Raw genomic sequence first — 22,212 nt, 5'->3', positions numbered from 1 at the left:
GTGACTTAACATGAGTTACTCCACGATTATTCCAATTCGCTCAAATTGATGAATGCAGCCATAGAAACTGGTTTGGTGAAAACGGTGTTTACATTCACAAAAAAAAATACAAAAATTCCGTGATGCGCTCGTGTTCTGCATAAATGTTTTCATTTGTCGTTTCCGGCGCTGTTGCTTTGCAAAGGACAACAGGATAACTATCGTGCGGAGCCATTATTTTAGCTCGTTAAACCTATTGTTTTGTGATTTTTATTATTATCATTAATAAACGTCACAAACAATAGGTTTAACGTTCTAAAATAATGCATGGCGCTGCGCATTCCCTATGCCTTCGCCGCCGTAGCTTCTTAAATGTTATGTTATGAAATATGAATTAAAGCAGCAGCATAAAAAGTCTGCCAGAAATAACCTCTTTTAAAAGAGAAATGGAAAAATAAAACGCTGATAAGTTAGAAATCAATTTGGTTAGAAATTAAAAAAACTAAAATAAGGTCTTAGTTCTCAAATCCAAAACGTTTCTTACAGTCTGATGATATTAATAGAGAGCAGCTGTTTCAGTGTTTCATGAACAGACATACAAATAGGGTTCCCGGCAAACTCGATAACTAGACAACGTTCTCATGTGTTCCACTGCGAAAACTCTTCGGTAGGAAAATAAAGTCTTAATTCTAGATAGGGTTTATAGTTTATTTCGTTACTTCTGGTTAGAATTTAAGATAATTTGAATTGTGGTGATTGCAGCGATGTTTGACAGACACTAACCGACAAGAGTAATCTTTTTCCACGATCCACCGATATCCAAATAGAATAACGGATAAAGTCCTTAACTTGCAGGCATATTTTTGTCCGTTTTATTTTACAGTGAATAAAAAACAGAGCCAAAACTATGAATACATCTTTCCGCTTGAAATTTCTAGAATCATGTTTAATCACGGACCACTCGACGTTGAACTTGCCTCCGGGACGTGCATTTAGTCTTGATTTGAAAATTTTTTCCAGTGTACTGAACAAGCGCGAGGGCTGTACTGGGAGAATATCGGCCCTCGGTCGGGCCGATATTCTCCCAGTAAGGTCCCAAGCAAGCTTGGTCAATAAGAGATTTATTACACGACTAAAGATAATTTTTTTTATTATTATTATTCTATAAATATAGCATTTCGTCAAAAAACAAAAAAACCATACTGGTTGAAGGCCTACGACAAGTGTTTCCGCGCGACTGAAATGATTTTCAAACTCAAAGTTAGTATAAGCCATTACAGTGCAGAAATCAGTTTCACGTACTTTAAAGTGAACCAATAAAATAATTTTAGTAAAAAATCTATCATGCGTGACAGGAAACTGTCAAAACTGTAAAGGAAGCCCACTTTCCAGTTTCATTCAACTCACTCTCGAAAGAAAATAGCTTTCAGGGATTCTACGAAAATCTTTCAACGAGGAAAGAACTAGTTTAACAAAGTGGACTGGTTTAACGCTTTGTGGTTTTTAACACCTGGATAATTAACGTCTTAAATGAACGGCCCGTTTGGCATGTCGAAACTCAAGTAAATGGCAAAATCGTCATGGCAAGGTTGATCGTTAGGAAGAAGCAGTCAACAAACACGAGAGGGTGAGTCAGAAATACACAAACTTAATTCAATCTTCGTGGTCGCTTTCAATGAAGAGCCTTCTTGGTCGCTTAAATAGAATTGGTTTATTGACATGTTTAACCAGCCCTGTCATGAACTGGAATGTGCAGCCCGTTATGGATTAAACATTATTTATGTTAGCATCAACGAAGTCAACCAGCTGAGACGCTTCAAGAGTGTATGAGCTTGACGAGCAACCTGAACAACTGAAGAGGGAGGTCACAACGTTCTGAGTCTTAAAATCCGAAGGAAAGTTGACGTAATCGTAGGAATCATCAAAATTTATATCGCTGGAGCTTCCAGTTGTTGACTCGTTTCTTCCGCTGAGTGCATCCGACATCTGACGTTGGCTTATAGAAGCCGATTTGTACGCGCTTGATATTTTTGTGCTCGCTTAACTACATCACGCAGTTTTCGGGAAATTGGCGTTAAGCAATCTACCGATGCAGGTTTTCCCCACTGAATGATGTGACAGCTCTCTCTTGCCTGCACCAGAAACAGCGTCTGACAACTTGTATTGCCCGCCATCTTGATTTTAAGTTGAAAGCGCAACACAACGCGGGATCATTCGGGACAATACCCGGTCCAATACTTGCAAAATATTGGACCGGCAATAGAGTAATCTGATTGGTTGATTTTAGTTATTGGCCCTCAGACTGCCTTAGTCCTGTAAAAAAAGAAGTTATTATTGATACAACACGTGTGAAAATAGTTTCATTTTCTTTTCCCACTTATAGCTAGTTTTTTTGGGAAGTAACATACCAAGTCAAAGAATGCAAAACAGGATTTGAATGCGTAAATGTGGGATGGAGAGTAAATAAAAAATATAGAAATAGCTTCCGTTCACAGCAAGGGGTCTGTGAGTTAACATCCCGTTTACATCCGTTGCCAAGTTTGATGCCCCATAAAGCCTATGTACGTTAATTGTATACATCTGGTTAGGAATTATGACGCTACGGTTGAAAAGTGAAATTATTATGGTTTTATTAGTTGTTGGTCATGCAGTGGAAAGCTGTATCAAAATAACCACAAAAAATATTAAAAGGATAAATCAGTTCTAAAAAGGTCTAGACCGTTAATTTCAGAAGGAAATTGACTGATGGCCACTAGCTCCTTCGTTTTGTTTTATCAGCTTTTTAAGTTATTCCTTTTTTGTCGTTTGGTTTCCATAACAAACAACAATCAAGTAATTAATAACGGAATTTGCGTCATTAGTCATCAAACATTTATTGCCACCTGTTTAGTTTTCCTGTTGTTTTAAACGCATCGAGGAAGATCGTTCTCTCAGAACGCTTCTGGTAAACACCCTCCAAAGGATAAAAATGCGTCTTGCGGTAACAGCCCTTTTGGTCGCTCTTGGATTTGCCACGTTTGCTCAACAGTACGCAGAGGTCAGTCCTTTTCGCCAGACTAATTTTAAAAATAAGTTTTCAAACGCTGTCAAATCACATATGACCATGCTGCATACTAGACACATACCGTCGTACGATTCTTGTTTCAGACCGCGTTCATAATGACGAGAAATGGAAAAAAGCTAAAATATTTAGAGTCATCACCCTGAAGTTGTACGTGTGATATTCGCGATTTTTAAAAATGATCTTTGAGTGATCATCATTTAATTTCATTTATCTTTAAATTTAAAGAAATGGATACAAGGAAGGATCGAATTAATGGCAATTGGTTTAAACTATTCAATTGGAAACTCTGATTATTGTACAGGCTTATATCAGTTATTAATTGTACCTAAATTCACAAGATCTTGACTTGTACCTTCTCTCAATCGACTTCATGGCCAATATGAGACTAATGGCTATTTTTGCTCATGATGTCTGAAGAACGACTGTTCGCTGAGGACTACAATAATGTCTAAAATTTTGTCTTCTCATTTTTCTTCGGCAGATCCAAAGGGGTGAATATCAACATCTCCATTACGGAAAATTCAAGGCATTCTTAAACCACAAGTTAAACGTTTCCCATGTCTTGGACACTATCAATGTGGAAGACTACATCGACTGTGCCTTGGATTGCATCATCAACATGGCGTGTTTCTCCTTCAACATTGCCATTCTACCTGACATCAACACGAACCACCATGTTTGTCATCTCCTTGCAACAGACAAGTACAATCATTCCCAAAGTTTTATGTCAAGCCACAATTTCCATCACTACACCGTGACGGTAGGTGGATTAGATCGTAGCCTTTCTTAAGAATATCCTGTAGTTAGTCAAAAGTTTTACTTTTAGTTTAAAAATACTTCAGTCGCTCTTTCGGGATGTTAGCCATACTAAAAATTGTTTCCGCTAATCTTCTTTTAAAATGTTCACAGAACCGTGCATTTTTTATGTAGTCTGTGGCAACTTCGCAAATATACAAGCTTTGGCAATGACAATTGGAGGGTAGATAGTGCGTCCAAAGATGTTTCATTTGAGGTCCGCAACTGGAAGTAATACCAGACGTCTCATGACGCGGGAATTACACCATCTTGGGTCCGTAATCTTGGAAATTTACCCCAAACCTCAGAAAACCACCAACATAGATCCAAACAGGGATCAAAATAAGACGATGAGCAACAAATGATATAAAAAGATTACATTTACCGTAATAACATTAAATTTTCTAATTAACACAGCGGATCTTCCAAAACCTGAAAATCTGCTTGTTTTAAATTAATTTTTATGAAAACATTATTATCGATGAACCGTTAAGAGCCAATGTCGGAAAATATCGAGGATCTCAAGTTAATTCGAAATATAAGAATTTTGGCCGATACCAACCACAAATCCCTAGCTTTGGGTGAACTATTTCAAGAAATGATATTAAGAAATCCCCAAGCGCTTTACATTTTGAGAATTACAATGGAGTTCGAAAATTCGCTAAAAATACATTTTTTCAATTTTCATCGAAACAGTACAAGCGCGCAAAAGCTCCTATTTACTTGATATTAATCATGTATTTAGCAGGCATCCAAAGGTTTAACACTACATGAAAAAGGTTTAGCAAAATAACTATTGTAATATAGTTTCTGGCTTTTATTGTGTGCACCCTGCGTGTGTGTTGTTTTGGTAGTCAAAATAACGCCCATGCAACTTTAACCGCAAAAGTCGATCCTGGTGCGCCACAAATTGAAGAGAGTACTATACAAAACGAAAGAACTGTTATTTTATTAATTACACTCGAAGTTTCAGCTCTAAAAATAAAATGATTGCGAGTAATAAAATTTTAACTTGAGACCCCCATGTCGCAGTCCGCGACAAGAACGTGGAATGCAAGCAACGAAAAACATAATTATGCCAATCGAGAAGAAAATCACACGGAAGCTATAAGCTTGTAAATTTTCTGCCACGCACTGTGCAATTTTTATTAGCTTTAGGGACAGTCCATTAGAAAGGTTCTGGGGTGGGGACGAAGTACAAAAAAAATATTCTAGCGCAAGGGAAAATCTTATGAAAAAAAATTCTCGCACGCCGATTAGCCTTAAAAATACTCTCGCATTGGCCTAAAAAAAATCATGCCAAGGAAACATTAACGAAAAAATTCATGCCGCTCTAAAAGTCCCCACCCCCCATAACTTTTGCAATGGTCCGTTCCTTATAACTGAAGTATTTGAGATTTTTGTAGGCTCAATTACCAGCAGCTGTTTAGGAAATGAGCCCGCGCTCCTCCCCCGAAAGTCTCTTCTCGGGGAAGGACAAGGTCGAAACCGAGTAAGCGGCGAAAACCGAGGCTAAGATCTCCACTTATTTTTCTTTACTTACATAAAATATTATTTACAGAAATGATTGACAGATTGATAGAAGTAAAAAAAGGGGGTCACCTTCTCTCGATGTTAAACTCTTAATTTTTTTAAAGCAATCATACCATTACAGAATACGGTATAATAATAATAATAATAATAATAATAATAATAATAATAATAATAATAATAAAAAATAAAAACTTCCCACAAATTAAACACTAAGGGCTTTCTGGTGATAGTTCAACAAGGTTTTCATTGTTACTTTTCTTAGAGTCCCTGTGAGAGCTTCCCATGCATACATGGAGGAACATGTCGTCCACTGTACGACAAAAATGACTACATCTGTGACTGCCGAGGAAGAAGAACTGGAAAAAACTGTGAAGGTTTATAGTATCAAGTTCTAATATGTTTAAAAAAATTATTCTGAAAACTAAGCCGATGTTATCGGTAAAAACTGAAGAAAAAGGCACATGTTGTTTGTCAGTTGTTTATGCTCTGATGGTTTATGGACAACTGAAGGTGAAAATGGCCAGGCCAGGCCCCTTTTATACCGGAACTTTCTGTTAAAAAAGAAAGGTTGAGCTTGTCTCCCAGCTTTCCACACCATTTTCTTATGTTTGTCCTTATAATGCTCTTTAAGTGTTCTTTCCAAATCAACACATATGCTCAAAATATTATATCAAAACAAAATATATGAAACCAGTCACGAATAGCTAATAATGCCTTTAAAGGTCTTTAAACAACCGTGTGACAGAAAAGAAAGGATTTTTAGACACAATAAAGTCGAGAATTTTTAAAATGATGCTCATCAAGGAAATTGCAAACCCTTGCTAAGAAAACTACACATTTCGAGTTTATGTTCGAAATATGGAGTGCATCAGACGTAAAACTACGTGTTACTTACTACAAACGTTTTCAGCGACAAAATTAATCTTTATAAGCTTATCGACATTTTGTGGTCGTGGTTGTTTTCGCTTACAAACTGCTCTCAAACTCTATTTGGTAAACATGTGTTATCTACAAACTAAATTCAAAACAACAATCGGAAGAAAACAAGCTTTTGAAGCGGTGTACATAAAACTAACTAACAGAACGGGTTTGTTTAAATCTACCTCAAAAGCTTACAATCAATGAGTCCTCTTTTCCGGCTGTTTTGAACCGAACCACAAATGTAGTCTTGTCCACTGTCGTTCACAACTTTTCACAAAGAGACGAATAAATAAACAATAACGAAATTTGGCTCGAAAATATGCTCATATATTTGTACGCGGACATTATCTGTTCCTCGAAGCTCACAGTTTTCCGAGAGCAAAGCTCGAGGAAAACTGTGAGCTTCGAGAAGCAGATGTTGTCTAAGGATAAATATCTGAGCATATTTTCAAAGTGAAATGGAGGCTATTGTGTTTATTATCCTTCTAATATTTTTCGCAACATGCGGGAATCGGCAGTATCTGCCATTCTGTCATACGTCAATCACGTCAAAGTTTGTCAGTTGGCTTCCAAAATCTCCACTTCTCCACGTCAGATTTCGCTTCAGTCGAAAGCGTTTGTTTGGGGAAAAGGTAAAACATTTGAAAGGAAAGGAAACTTGTTTAATTCCGTGAAAGACAAAAGCAAAATACAAGTGGCGATAAGGTTACAGGGAATTTAACTACCTCGATCTCGAGAACAAGCTAAAGATCACTGAAAGCAAAAAACTGTAAAGTATCGCATTCCGTAAAACGTGTAAACCACCGTCAACGAAACAACCGTCTCTTTGTCGTTCTCACGTTCTGTTCCTTCATCTCGTGTTCAGTTGGAGCAGCACTTTATATTGAAAATACAATTGTGGAATTTACCAGCCGAAAAGGACCTATGAAGTAATCGAGGCTGAACCTGCAGTCAAATACGACGCCACCGGTGTTTTTGCTGGATTTCCATTAGAGCGCTTTCTTTGCTAAATTGACATTGAATGGAGCCAGCAGCGAAGTCGCTCACCATCGCTGAGAATTGAACTTGTTGCTCGAGAGAAGGACAAGCCGCTTCTCTTTGTAGAGAATTTCGACATCTCGGGGTATCATGGCTGGTTTCTGTTTCGTGGACGAGATTTTGTCTTCGCGAGCGATCTCGACTAGGTGAGCATTGATAGCAACATTAATTTATCGGCTTGAACTCTGTCAGCGATGGTACTGAAATTTATGTTTCCTTCATTTAAATTCCTATCCTATTACAACTGTAATATTTGCCGTCGTGTGAGCGAGCTTCGAGCTTATTAAACTCGTTTAATACCTTGTTGATGGATTCTCATTTCGTCAGACTGAAAAAAAAAGCATAATTACTCTTAAATAACACGGGCTAAAACTTTTCGTCTTTCACATTTATCAGTTTTGCAACATTTTTAATTCAAGGACTGTTGAACAGAGTTCAAACTAAGAGAAAATGTCGCAAATACGAGTGTGAGTATTTCAACATTTCGTTTACGAACAGCTTACCGTAAAAAACGTTTAGAGCGTATGTTGTTTTCTGGTACTGCTTTATCGACCAGCAGGCTTATCTATTCTTCTCACAAAAGCAAACCGTTCCCCCATCTTGACATTAATTTCACTTCACAAACCTCAATAAGATATAATAGCGTATTCTCCCCGTTTTCCCGCCAATTCAAGCCATTTCAAAGTCAAATCGAGGCTATAGAGCCTCGCTTCCGTGTTCTCCCCTTTCATTCTCCAAAATGGGTTCGCGCTAGATCGCTTCCCGCTGCTCGTCGGCTTCAAGAATTCGCTCGAATCCTTCGCAAATTCAGCCATCCTGCTTGGAAAACCTAATATACAGATGGCAGGTAACGAGGAGATTTCTACTGCGGTTTCAGATGAGGCAAACACCCCAGATAAGAGGGTTAATTCTACGCCTTCAACGGAACGGTCGAAAGGCTCTCAGTTACCTGCTTCACGGAGGCAAAGTCAGGAGTCCTCAAGCAGTGCTAGTAGTTCCAGCGAGTCTGGCTCTTCATCGAGTGAAGACAGTGACCCCAGCAAGTCGGATAGTAGACACACGGCTCACAAGAAACGTCAAAAACTAGCTGAGCGAGATACTGGTAACAACACCCCGCCGAAGCACGAGGGTGATGAATACGTGCGTTTTGACACGGAAACCAAAGCCTGTCACAAGCTTGACTTGACAAAGGGCATGGTGAAATACGTGAATGACAAATTCACTACTTATGTGAAAGACAAATCCATTCATGAGACAGTCCTGGATCCCAACCCAGTACCCAGTATCGATTATCTCAAAACCCCAGCAGTCGATGATTATTTGGACGAGGTATTTGAGTCTCTCGGAAAGTCATATGGTCGTGAAAGTGACAACAATCTATCCAAGGTTCAGTCCCGACTCACTAATGTCATGGGACCACTTGGGAAATTATGGCTTACTTTAGAAAAAGTTCGCACTGGGGAATCCAGTGAAGATCTCGATTTATTTGACTGCCTTAGGCTGGTGGAACAGTCTGTCTCTCTTCTGGGACAGGCAAAATTAAGCCTTTCTTAGACACGTAGGCTGGCAGTCCTCTTTCGCCTCACAGGGGACATGAAGAAAGCCAAAAAACTTCTTACTAAGCACGGGACTTCATTAACCAAGTCTCATAAGACTTTGTTTGGGAAAAAGTTCTACAAGGCTCTCCGTACAGCAACAAAGATTAGGAAATCTACAAAGGAGATTTCACACCATATTACTGGTTCCACTTCCCGGCCGTCCCCTCAGGTCTCCCGAGGCAAAAGGTATTCTAGGCAAGATTCCAGAAGCTCTCAGCCCTTTCGTCGTGGGCCCTCATTTCAGAGCAGAGGTGGGGGCTAGTCTGTCTCCTTCCGAGGAAAGAGCTCTAACTACAAAGGATATCCAAAAGGCAAGTCAGTTAAATTCAGGGTCAAAAAGAGAGCACCTGAATCGAAAAGAAAAGCTCCAGATTGCAAAAGAAATTCTGGAGACGTCATTACAGATAGTCCCAACAGACATCCAACCAGCTTTAAGAAAACTAGAGTTGGACACATCAGTTTTAAGCAGGTCTCTGCCATTGGCAGGGAGACTCCAGTTTTTTCAAACCAATTGGAGATTACTGACACAAGATCAGTACATTTTACAAATAGTCACTGGTGTGGTGATTCCCTTTCAACAAACTCCACTCCAGACAAATATGCCCCCTCATATATCTCACAATCAGTCAGAGAAAGAAAACATAGAGCAGGAAATTGCAGCAATGTTGCAAAAAGGGGCGATTCAGGTGGTCTCTCCAATGAAAGGGGAGTTTATCAGTCCAATATTTCTGGTTCCGAAGAAAGACGGGGGGAGCAAACCAGTGATCAACCTCAAGAGGTTGAATTTCCACATAGTGTATCAACACTTCAAAATGGAGGGATTGCACCTCCTCAAACATATAATTCAGGAAAAGGATTTCATGATCAAGATAGATCTCAAAGATGCTTACTTTTGTGTACCCATGAGCCAGCAGCATCAGCCTTTCCTGAGGTTCATTTGGGGTGGCACACGGTATCAGTTTACTTGCCTCCCTTTTGGTCTAGCTCCTGCCCCTCTTTACTTCATAAAGTTGTTGAAACCAGTGGTGGCCCAGTTACCGAGACTTGGCCTGAGGATGATTGTCTATCTAGACGACATCATTGTGTTCAATCAGACTCGGGAGGGAATATTGCGGGACAGGGACTCAACCCTCTGGTTACTTCAGAATTTGGGTTTTGTAATCAACTGGAAGAAATCAGTGTTAGATCCTTCACACTGCATGGAGTACCTAGGCTTTGTGATAAATCCAATGGAAATGAACTTATCATTGCCAAAGCAAAAAATGAATCAACTCATCCAGTCTTGCAGAGACCTGATTCGGGAAAAAAAACTGCCTCCGTCAGAACCCTAGCCAAAATAATTGGGAAACCGACTTCGTCAATGCAGGCTGTTCTCCTTGCACCCTTGCATTACCGACACTTGCAAATGTTGCAAGTGAAAGGTCTGCTAGCAGGAAAGAGTTACGAGACAATGGTATCACTCAACCAGAATTGTCAGAACGACCTTCAATGGTGGGTGGATCAGATTTCCACCTGGAATGGTCGGTTAATAATTACTCCAGCCCCCGACGTGGTAATAACGACAGATGCATCAGTGCAGGGCTGGGGAGCAGTCTGCCAAGGGGTTCGCACGAGGGAACTTTGGTCTCAGCAGGAATCAAACACCCTTCATATCAATGCATTGGAGCTGAAAGCAGCGTTGTTTGCTGTGAGAGCTTTCACTGCCAAAGAAAGGCAGTTGCATGTCCACCTGAGAATCGACAACAGGACAGCAGTGGCTTATGTATTGAAAATGGGGGGAACACGATCCTCGGTATTGGTAGGGATAGCCCAGGAATTAAGGGGTTATGCTCTGACCAAACAAATTACACTGACAGCAGAATATCTTCCTGGAAAATACAATCACGAGGCAGACTGGGAGTCCAGGCACTTCCGGGACTCGAGCAATTGGAAACTGAATCCCAGCATATTCCAGGCACTAGACCAACTCTGGGGGCCCCAAGAGATAGACCTGTTTGCCGACCGTCTCAATGCTCAACTGATGAACTATGTCAGTTGGTTTCCAGACCCATTTGCCCAGGCAACAAATGCCTTTCAGATTCCTTGGTCGAAACTGAAAGGTTACAGCTTTCCACCTTTCTCAATGATTTGCCGTTGTCTGGCAAAGATTAGGAAAGACCAGGCAACAATAGTTATGATAACACCAACTTGGCATACACAAGCATGGTACCCAGTTCTACTAGAAATGTCTTGCAGACAGCCAGTTCTGCTCCCCCCTCTTGAGAACATCCTTATGTCTCCCAGTCAACAGCCACACCCCCTTGTTCTACAAGGAAGCTTACAACTAGCGGCTTGGACGGTTTCAGGCAAAACATCCTTGCAAAAGGAGTTTTAGAGCAAACTGCTGAGTTACTCAGCTCCCACTCCTGGCGCAAGGGGACTACGAGCGCTTACAATAGCGCCTGTTCACAGTGGTGTGGCTGGTGTCATCAGAGAGAAATTGATCCATTTTGCTCCACTGTGGCCTCTATAGCTGATTACCTCACAGAAATGTTTAACAAAGGCAGATGCTATCGTACAATTAATAACCACCGCTCAGCAATCTCAGCATTTCACAAGTCCATTGAAGGCTGTAAGGCTGGGCAACATGAGTCGGTTTGCAAAGTATTGAACGCATGTTTCAATGCCAGGCCACCGCAACCAAGGTATGTGGTGATGTGGGATGTTGACAGGGTGCTAGATCATATTTGCACTCTAGGATGTGATGCCAACCTTTCGGACAAACAGTTGACCCTTAAGCTGAGTATGCTGCTTACTCTTGCTTCAGCAGGCAGATCCTCTGACCTTCGGGCTCTTGATTAAAGATACATGACAGTAAAAGAGAACTGCATAGTCTTTGAGCTTGGTCGGTTAACAAAATCTAGGAAGAAAGGTCAGTGTCTCCTTAAGTTGACATTTACTGCCTTTGACACTAACCCTGACTTATGTGCTGTCTCAACCATAAATTGTTATTTAGAATGCACTAAAGGATGGCGCTCTGATTGCAATAAAATTCAGCTACTGTTGAGCTATATCAAACTACATAAGGAGGTAGTTCCTTGTACAATTGCTGGGTGGTTAGTACAAATGATGAACGAATCAGGGGTTGGCACCTCTGAGTTTCGAGCTCATTCAACCAGAGGTGCTTCAACCTCTAAGGCCAAAGCTAAAGGGCTCTCATGTCAGGAGATAATGAACATGGCAAAGTGGAAGAAAGAGTCCACTTTCAGAAGACACTATTTAAGGGATATTGTCACTGAGGGGACATGACAGGATGCCTTCCAGGCCACGGTGCTCCAGGAAGGTTAGGTGCTTTGAACATACGCTATTATATCTTATTGAGGTTTGTGAAGTGAAATTGGAAATTTCATCAGTGCGCGAAGCGCACGCATTGAAATTATAATTTCACGAGCAAACCGAAATAAGATATAATAGCGTCCCACCCTGTCCCACCCATTTATGTTCCATATTAGGGATTTAAGAGACAAAATCTTGTTTCGGTTTGCTTCCTCCTTCCGGGTGCTAAGCACAACTAGGATGTGTAGTGACAGTCAAGACCCTTGAAAGAGGCCTAATGGAGACTTACAGTGACTTGATCAATGTTGTAGTTTTTCTTATTCAAGCTGCATGTCATGCATTTTTTGATAGTTATGATATTCCACTCTTTGGGAATGTTTGAGCGCACGTTTGTACTCCATTATTGTTGCGTTTACCACTTCATTGTTTATTATCAATGTAGTGCATTCGTTTTTCACGTGCAAAGTGGTTACTACATAACAATAAAGTGATTTTGTTTCCTATCCTACGTCTCAACTCGCCTTCTTCCGCTCCCTTGCGCTCACCAATTTTGGAGAATGAAAGGGAAGAACACGGAAGTGAGGCTCTATAGCCTCGATTTGACTTTGAAATGGCTTGAATTGGCGGGAAAATGGGGAGAATACGCTATTATATCTTATTTCGGTTTGCTCGTGAAATTATAATTTCAATGCGTGCGCTTCGCACACTGATGAAATTTCCAATTTTAATTGCAAACTTGACGCGCCTTGAAGTTTTTGAAATTGGGGAATATCACTTGGGGAATATTTATCAATTATCCTGCGAACTTAGCCGACGAGGCCGTAGGCCGAGTTGGCTAAACTCAGGCGATATTCCGCAAGATTGAGCAGGATAATTGTTTTATTATTCAACACATTGATAACAAAGCACAGGTTTATAGCTGAAACGCTGGAGGCGATCCTTATTTGTCAAAAAGAGAAACTTGTAACATTTTCCCGCGCGCTGACCGGCATGAATGAAAGTGGCAGCTTTGTTCAAGTTTGAATGAACCGATAGCGTTTTGCATCAAATTCAAATATTGAGAACTCGTCTAGTGCGCCAATCGCTTCGGCAAAATTTTCCACAAATTTCTAGCCTCAAAAGCTTAAACCAAACAGTATTTTGAAGCTGCGAAGGATTTGTTGTGTCAGCTGGGCCGAGCTGAACACAGTGGGAAAGCTTTTCAACGATTTCTCGGGTTAGTGTTTCTTTGTTTACTACGCAAGCAATTTCACGATCTTTCCTCAGTGGTTTGACAAACGCATCTAGTACCTTGTTGCTTGCAAGAACTCTAGATCGTTTATGAAACTAAACGGTTTTTCAAGCGGCTCGGATGCTTTTGACAAGAATTGCTTTGTACTCCGTCTTTTTGTCTGCCAGAAAGCTAAAATTTCTCGAGACACTTCACCAGTGCGAGCTCGGAGTTTCTCAGGTGGTTTTCTCCATCTCTTGAAGACGAGTCGAGATCTATTTTAACGGTTACGAGAACTAATCTAAGGAAATACATGTACTGCTTGTAATTTCTGAGCCCTAGGATGCGGGACAATCCAAAAGTCTAGCGAAAAATATATCAAACGTTTTTGCTGAAGTGTAATTTGCCAGTTCATAAACAGAAAGGTAAGCAGTAAACGTTTTTGCACTAACCATTAAATTCTTAACAGCAAACTTGGTTGTCTTCTTTATGTTCAGTATAAAACAGCGTTATTAGTAGTTTGGTGTTCTTGCGAGGTCGTTACTTTTTGAAAACGCTCTGCCATTTTTCTCTATCCCCGACGCACGCAAACTACGAATATTTAACAATAGGCCCTATCACGGTTTTCGACGCCATTTTGACGGGTAGGCAAACAGGCTTGAAATTAGTCTGTATAGCGAACCAGCCGTGAGCTGCTACTAAAAATCAGAGTTCGCGGGAAAAAATAAAGGAAAATGTATGGAAAGTTCAAAACACGACTGGACGCTTTCTGTCACAGCTACATCCCTCCAATTTTGTTCTTAAAACCCTTTTCCTAGTGCCAAAAGTTTCCAATTCATGAATTTTTCAGAAGCAATGTTTTATGAAAATTATTTGACATCGGATTTCCATACAAACACTGTTATTTCAAGCCTGTTTGCCTACCCGTCAAAATGGCGTCGAAAACCGTGATAAGGCCTATTAGACGGCGAGCTCGAGGTTTCTAACGGCTGATAGTTGGCGAGGGGCAAAGCCCCGAGCCAACTATCAAAGGCGATAGAAACTGAGAGTGAGCCGTCTAATTGTTTTAGTATACCTCAGTGATCGATCTATGAAGCAAAAAATTCTTTTTATTTCATAAATTTTGATATATTTGTGCAATCGCAGGATATCTCTTATGTGCGGACGACGTATATTGAGTTCACCATGACCATATTTGGGCATTGTCACAATGTGTTGAATGATAAAGACGCTGTGGGAGCGTATACTAGGCCGTCGTTGTGTTAGGAGTATCTGAGCATGCACGTTACTTCAGTCTTTGATGACAGGTGAACGATAAAAGAAATTTCGCTGAGAGTCTAAGGCATCACTTTGTATTTGCGATAAACGTGATATAAGAATGATGATTATTCTAGAAAGTGACGCAGGCATACTCGGAAAAAAGAAATCCGAGTGCTCCTATCAGGAGTCGAACCTAAGACCTTCCGATTACTAGTAGTAGTAATCGGAAGGTCTTAGGTTCGACTCCTGATAGGAGCACTCGGATTTCTTTTTTCCGAGTATGCCTGCGTCACTTTCTAGAATAATCATCATTCTCATTCATTCACCAGGCTGGAAATGTACCATCACATTTCTTTCATAAACGTGATATAGTTCAACCGAAAATGTCACGCAAACAAAATAAAACATTACTCTTACTAAACATGTCGGATTTTGTAACCATGAGGTGCATCTAAGATAATGATGGATTTTGGCGACAAAGGAGTATTTGTGGTTCCAGTGGTAATGATGAATTTTGGCGAAAGATGGGCATTTGTCCGAGTACCTTTCCACCCTGATACCCTTATTTTCTGGGCTTTCTGAGACAGATGTTCCAGCTTTTTCACTGGTAACAGCGTCTAACAGCGCACGATCGCAAAATGTTACGCTTAACGTGAAACATGACACGCGTGCGAAAAGACATGCGTTCGATATGGGACGCGTGTGATAAGACAGACCTCACAGAACATCCGATTTACTAAAAGTTAACTCAACGAATCTATTTCATAATCACTGGAATGGGACAGAACTTTAATGACACAATCAAAACGCTCTGTGAGTGACCAAAGAATGAAGTATTTCAATTTATGGCTACAGTTACTCGCACTGTTCCTTTCGATATGGAAGGCAACGCAAAGGTCGAAGTGTACGTTCATTCTTTTAGTGGTTTTACGTGATTGCCAATGGACAAAACATCATGACACAAAAGAGAGAGTTTCCAGGTTTTAGAAGGTTTTTAAATGAAAGAAGCTGGGTTTATAAAGTGGAAAGACACTGCAGCTCCCATGGCGATTGAATAACAAGCAGAAACCGTCCAGTTTTCCTTCAAGAACCGCCGAAAAAATTTTCCTTTAATGCCGCGTCTCCGGATGAAGCTTGATACACGTGAACGATTTTGGTTGCCTAGCACGTGACCGAAATCTTCCCGGTATTTTCAGCGTGGCAGTTCCTTTCTGCATCCAAAAGACTGCTTCTCTCTACGTTTTGTAACATCGGAAGGGGCTTTCAGTTTTGCTAAAGCCCGGGTGCTAAAGTTGCTATTTTGGCTTTATCCAACGTAAAAATAAAAATGCCTTTAGCGTTGCAGTACTCAGTTGTTGTTGGTATAAATATGCAAATTTTCGGCGTTTACGTTTGTTCCAATGAATCGACCTTATCGCTATCACTCGACCCCGAGGGAAGGATTTTTTCAGATTCTACAGTTAAAATTTCATTCACAACATTAACTCGGATTTTTAGGGTAATTTCCTTTGAAAGCTTTCATTTTTGCGTTTTATGTTTGCCGAAACGAGCACACGAGTCATCTGACACTTTCTCGTAGCCGCCGTTAGTTTGTGCCGCGTTAAAGAACGTCTAATAAAGATGAATTGAATAATTTTGGTTTCACACTCGATTGAGAAGAGCTCCCTGGTACTGTCAAAATGTTTAATTGTTTCTAAAGTAAGCGTACGTTTATACCGCTGGATGAAACACAGCTCGCGTGCCGATCAAGTTTGCGATTGTTTGACAAGACGAGAGAACGGTAAATTGAATAGAGTTCAAAATCTTAGACACGGCTACCGTGTCATTCTGGTCACTTGCGTGCCATTTTACTCGCTGGCGTGCCATTTCACTCGGTGCTGTGCTTGACACACTTCATCGTTCGATCCAACACGCACCTTTTGTTTTTATCGTGCGATACGAACAAAAACAAATTTTTAATTAGCCGTGCAGTCTGACACACTGCTCAGATGCCGGCATGTCATTTCACTCACTGCCTATTGTTTAGCGTGTCAGTTTGGCGTGCCCGTGCGTTCACCTTTTTCCCTGTTTTCCCGTGGAGGGTCACACTTTGGCTTTGTCCAAGTGATCGTAAATAAAGAAATTAATACGTCAAGCGTTGATTGTCGCTGTGCATTAGCAAACTTTCAGTGTTTACATTTGTTCTGGTGAATAGATCTTATCGCTCACACTGGACCCCGAATGAAATTTATTTTCGAAGCGTTAGTTTTAGTTTCCGACTTTACCCTTAGCCTTTCACCCACGGAATGGTCTTGAATATTTAAAGTTAATTGAACGTTTTCTTTTTTTATATTGCGGCCAGAGAAATGGAATGTTCTGTTAGGCTGTATGTAAATTCAGTGTTTACGGCCTGATCTTATCGATTACGTTTGATACCGGAGGGAGATTTAATTTATTTATTTATTTATTTATTTATTCACCACGACATACAAACATAGAAAGTTACAATGAATAATAGACTAGGATTACAAGTACATAAGTTTAGAGTAAATAAAAAAAATAGTAAAAGAAGTAAGAAGTGGCGAGGAGACCTCAAGAAACCCCCGGGCTTATACTGAGAGGTCTCCTCGGAGATATGTTGGGACTTAAAGACCAGTAAAGACATTGTGTTGAGATTTTTTAACATACGGTGGTGGTAAGACTATAAAAACATAACAGAGTCGGACGTTTCATGCAATTAACTGAGGAAATCAAGAAGCTTTCTTTTGAAGGTGGATAGACTAGGGGAAGACGTAATTGATAATGGCAAAGCATTCCATATTTTTGGCCCTCTATAGAGTATAGTAAATTGCTTGATATTAGTTCGGCAGGTGTGAGGTCGAAAATGAGCTGAGGTTCTGGTATCATAATTATGAATTTGACCACCAGTCGGAAATAAATTTAGAAAGGGCGAAGGCAGCAAACGTTGGTGATAGGAAAACATAAATTTTGCAATATAAAAGGAATTCACTTTAAAAATATCTAGGATATTCAGTTGTGCAAATAAAGGTGCAGAAGGTGCAAGGTGATTAGAATTTGTCATAGCTCGCACAGCTCGTTTTTGAAGAAGAAAAATGCGATTTAAGTTTGTTACATAAGTAGAAGACCAAACTGTAGTAGAGATTTATCGATAAGAGCCTATAGAGCGTCTGCGAGGGAGGTTAATCGAACTCGAACTTTTGGAAAATATCCGTCCTGGAAGGAAAGTTGCCCTTTAGTTTCTTTCAATGAAAGGAGTTAGCAGACAACACACATACTAGCTGTTTTCTTTTAAGAATACGTTGTTCGTTGTGTTGATTTTACGTCCTTGTTTTTTGTCCCGCAATGGCGGCTTATGGTGAATACATGCACTATACGGCCAACATGGCCTCTTTGCCATTTGAGACTTACGAAGAAATCCTATTTTATAACTTGGGCTCCGCCCAAGTAATAACACCGGATATTCCCCAGTTTTAGCTGGGGTGTATTCGGTCACGTCAGGCGTTTAGACCAATCGCGTGCGAGCGAAAATATTTGATAGATTATAACAAAAATAAGAGAGCAAAACAATCTTGCAAACCTTTTTCCCTCCGAGAAACGAGGAAAGTGAGATGACGCCACCATGCATGCGCACGTACGCCAACCGAATGGTAGCCGCGAAAAAAGGCGCCAAAATATAAGCCTCTCTCCAGGCCTCTCAAGGCTCTCGTCAACTTTCCTAGCACTTTTCCAGGCTACCAAAAATGGAAAATTGCGTCTATTTTAGCTATGAAGGAGTCAAAATGGAAGGAAACCGTTGATGCCATTAACAAGAGCAGACATTCAAACTTCATATATGAGTTTGCTAATATTTTTTCCTTGATATAAGGTGCTGAACAGCAGACATTCAACAAATTTGTATGAGTAAATCTACTAATGCGACGTACCTTTTAAATGTCTACAACCTGCCACCTAACCAATCGTTCTTTCATTGGGCTTAATGTAATTTTACAAAACCCTCGAAAAATCCTGAGCGTCATTAATGAATAGAAAATATGGAGCTGCGTAAGTGCGGCTAAGTCAACTAGATTTTCGATTTTACAGATGAAAACTGCACCCTATTTTCCTTAAAGGTAAAAAAAAACTAGGTGAAGAAGTAATTGGTATTGAGAGAGAGTTCCAGATTTTGGGACCCTGGTAAAGGACTGTAAATTGCTTAAGATTTGTGTGACAAGAATGGGATCGATAGTGGCTGGCTGTTATGGTACCTATCACTGACTAAATATGTATCTTTTAAAAGAAGTTTCATTCTTTTATCTCACAGTGTCGCTAGGCTCAGTGCAAGCGTTTCCTGCCGAATCCTGTGGCGAAATCAAAGCAAGTGAGGGAAACAAAATGAAGAACGGCGAGTACTGGATATACTCAGATGGAAATGCTGGTCCGGCAATCCTAGCTACCTGTCAAGGTACGGAGTTTCAGGCCTTAGTGACAGCACAGTTTGAATCTCTGCTCCCGCTCCCCTTACTCATACAGTAATGTTAGTGTTTGGTGTCTTGTCGTGCAGGAGGTAACTGGTTGCGGACATTTGTTACAAGACTGTATCATGCGAAGCCATTCTCTCGCGGTACACTGGAGACATCTGGCAGACATAATTTGCTTTCGTCTGTGATTAGTTCATTTTTCTCGCAACGACTTCCCTCACAAATAGAACACACAAGGCGATAAAGAGAGAGGTCGAGGGGAGAGATCCAGGGAACGTGCAATTGTCTCGATTACCGGAAACCTAACATTAGTCGCCCCAGCTAGGTGTTTTGACGAAAACTGAATGGGTAATTCGCACGAAGAAATGTACTTTGAGGGCTTGTGCGAGGGTTGGCCCCTTACAGATGTGCCTTATTTTCTACCCATGATGTATTTGTCTATTTATTCCTCAACTTGTTTGCTTATTTAGTTAGTCAGTCATTCAGTCAGTCAGTCAGTCAGTTAGTCAGTCAGTCACTCAGTCAGTCAGTCAGCTAGTCAGTCAGTCAGTCAGTCAGTCAGTCAGTTAGTCAGTCAGTCAGTCAGTCAGTCAGTTAGTCAGTCAGTCAGTCAGTCAGTCAGTCAGTCAGTCAGTCAATTAGTCACTCGGGCACTTAGTCGGTCAGTCAGTCAGTTAGTCAGCTCATCTATTTATTCATTATTTATTTGTTACTATTATTTATTTTAGTACTGTTATTGTAATGATCTATAGCAAATAGCATTTTTATAGCAATATCTATTATAAATACTAGTCTTCTTGGATTGTAAGGCGCCTTTTTGGGCGCTGCATAAGTAAATAAACTATTAATTATTAATTATTATCAGTTAGCCAGCTAGTCAGTCAGTCAGTCAGTCAGTCAGTTAGTTAGTTGTGATGCTGTGATGCTGCTTGTCCAGTTAAATTTTCCGAATTGCATACGCATCACGAGATTTTCGTAACGTTGTCAATTTTTAACTTTAGAATTAATGGCATGGACCTTAATTTTCTTGATTCCTGATAATGTATTTTTCACTTTTAGACGTCTGGCAGAAAATCAACACAGCTCCTGTTTGCTTTGGAGCTCGGGATAACAAATATGGTGCTTTCAACATGACCAAGACTGGCCGTGTCAGGACCATGAAGCTTGTGCGCCGCAAAGGGACCATATGGTGCAATACTAAACTCGATCCTTCCTACTGGGGTTGTCGTCATTCAAACTACGCCAAAACCACGTCATTGACGATAATAACAAATTCCAAGAGAGAAGCAATAATACCACCCCATGAAGAATTGCAAGCATCTAATGGTTGCAACAAACCCTACTGTTACTTGCTTGAAGGGTTTGCACACAATTCCCCAGAGCTACGTTTTCGCAGCCTTTCCAGCCCATTGTCCTTGTTGCGGTACCAAGAGTTGCAGATCTGGTTTGGGCAGGACTTCGTAGATTGTTCAGAAGATAACAACGGTGGTTCGACCTGTGTTGATGTGTATGCATGGTACATATGAACCATCAGTATGAAGTCACTGCATGCACCGATATTTGTCTAATCCAGATTCAGAAGTAAAACAAGGTTTTGTTTCTCTAACTTTGAAAAGCCTTTCTCTTAATAGCTTTCTAGTTTAACAGACATTCAATTTACTTTAGAGTTTTTTTTTTTTTTTTGATTTTGATAAATATTCAAAATATGTTACGATCATTGCACTTGTGAGCATCTTCTCATGCAACATGAACAGTATAAATGCAATGTAACTATATGATAGATGTTTCTGTCGAAACATATTTTGCATTTTAAAAAGGTTGTACAAATACATGCAAGTATTATTAGTTTTCAATTATGTACCCAGTATTGTCCACATCGTTGGGTAATTAAAAATATTCTGTTTGCCCGTTATATACAGCTTAGATCGTAAAAAGTTAAAATTGTCTTCAATCAATCAACCCCGGGGGTTATATGGGCTGAATAGGTATGTGCGGCGCCAAAGGGTATGGTTTTTCGGCTGTTTTGGTCATAAATAGGGTATAGATGTTTGCACTCTAGTCCTGGTTTTTTTTTTTTTAGAAGAAGCTACTTCAGGTCATAAATGGGGTAGGGAAAATCGCAGATTATGGTCATAAATAGGGTAAGGGTTTTGGGAAGCGGGCCGCACACCCCTACCCAACGTTTTTGGAGTACCCCCCCCCCCCTCCCCCGGTCAATCAACGTACTTGGACATTAAAAACAGAAAGAAGAAGAAAGTGTTTTACTGTATTATACCTTATGTTTTGTGCGTTATGCATTATACATCATGCATTTAACAAACATCCTGCGAAATCGCGCGGCGACCCTTAGCCAAGGGTTCAGTATCAAATATTTTGGTGTTTTCAAGTGTGTACGCGATTTTGTCGAGATTTTTGGCAGAACCAAACAAATTTTCTCGACCTAGTGCGTACGGTACCTAACTCTTACATTACCCCAGTAAATAGGAGTAAATAGGTATCGGAGAACAGTCAGGGAATTTTGACCAAGTGCTGGAAAGGTGACCTAGACTAGCATCCCATCGCGGGGGTGGGGGACGGGGGGTAGCAATGCTACTAGTCACTTCATGCTGGTTATCCTGTGATGGACTAGCATCCCACCCAGGGGGGATTAACAATTCTCCAGTAGCCGCTTCATGCTGCAGCAGTAGTCACTACTTTTGCGGCTTTCACACACCAACGTGCATTTGCCACAAGAATTTGCAGACTTCGGTTTGTAGTGTGAACGATACTTAAAATTTTTCACCCAAAGTTCGGTTTCTTACGCCTTTCACAGTCAATTTACTTCGGTGACGTATCGGATGTTCACTCAGACCACGTGACCTGAAACGGATTCACCGAAGCGTAGAGAGAAACTATGGGATTCGAACTTAGAAACTCGTATAAAAAATGGACTGTCTGCCAGTCTATAAAATCTTCTAGACACATCACAATAAAGCAATGACATTGTTTAAAGAAATGTTTTTAATCAACACGTACATGTTTTTAATCAACACGTACAAGATC

The 22,212-nt window shown here is 40.4% G+C and overlaps 1 protein-coding gene across 1 annotated transcript; it reads left to right on the top strand.

The window, feature by feature from the left end:
* The first annotated feature begins 2,827 nt into the window (after positions 1 to 2,827).
* LOC146469408 (uncharacterized) lies at positions 2,828 to 21,082 on the top strand. Its single transcript, XM_085123262.1, has 5 exons — positions 2,828 to 3,016; positions 3,525 to 3,803; positions 5,634 to 5,745; positions 19,014 to 19,154; positions 20,230 to 21,082. Exons 1-5 carry the CDS (start codon positions 2,948 to 2,950, stop codon positions 20,694 to 20,696), a joined length of 1,068 nt encoding a protein of 355 aa, XP_084979388.1. The 5' UTR covers positions 2,828 to 2,947; the 3' UTR covers positions 20,697 to 21,082.
* The last annotated feature ends 1,130 nt before the right edge of the window (positions 21,083 to 22,212 follow it).

The sequence above is a fragment of the Pavona decussata genome, unplaced genomic scaffold, assembly GCF_977016875.1.
Source record: "Pavona decussata unplaced genomic scaffold, jaPavDecu1.1 SCAFFOLD_124, whole genome shotgun sequence".
Lineage (NCBI taxonomy): Eukaryota > Metazoa > Cnidaria > Anthozoa > Scleractinia > Agariciidae > Pavona > Pavona decussata.
This window is presented reverse-complemented; position numbering and strand designations above follow the sequence as displayed.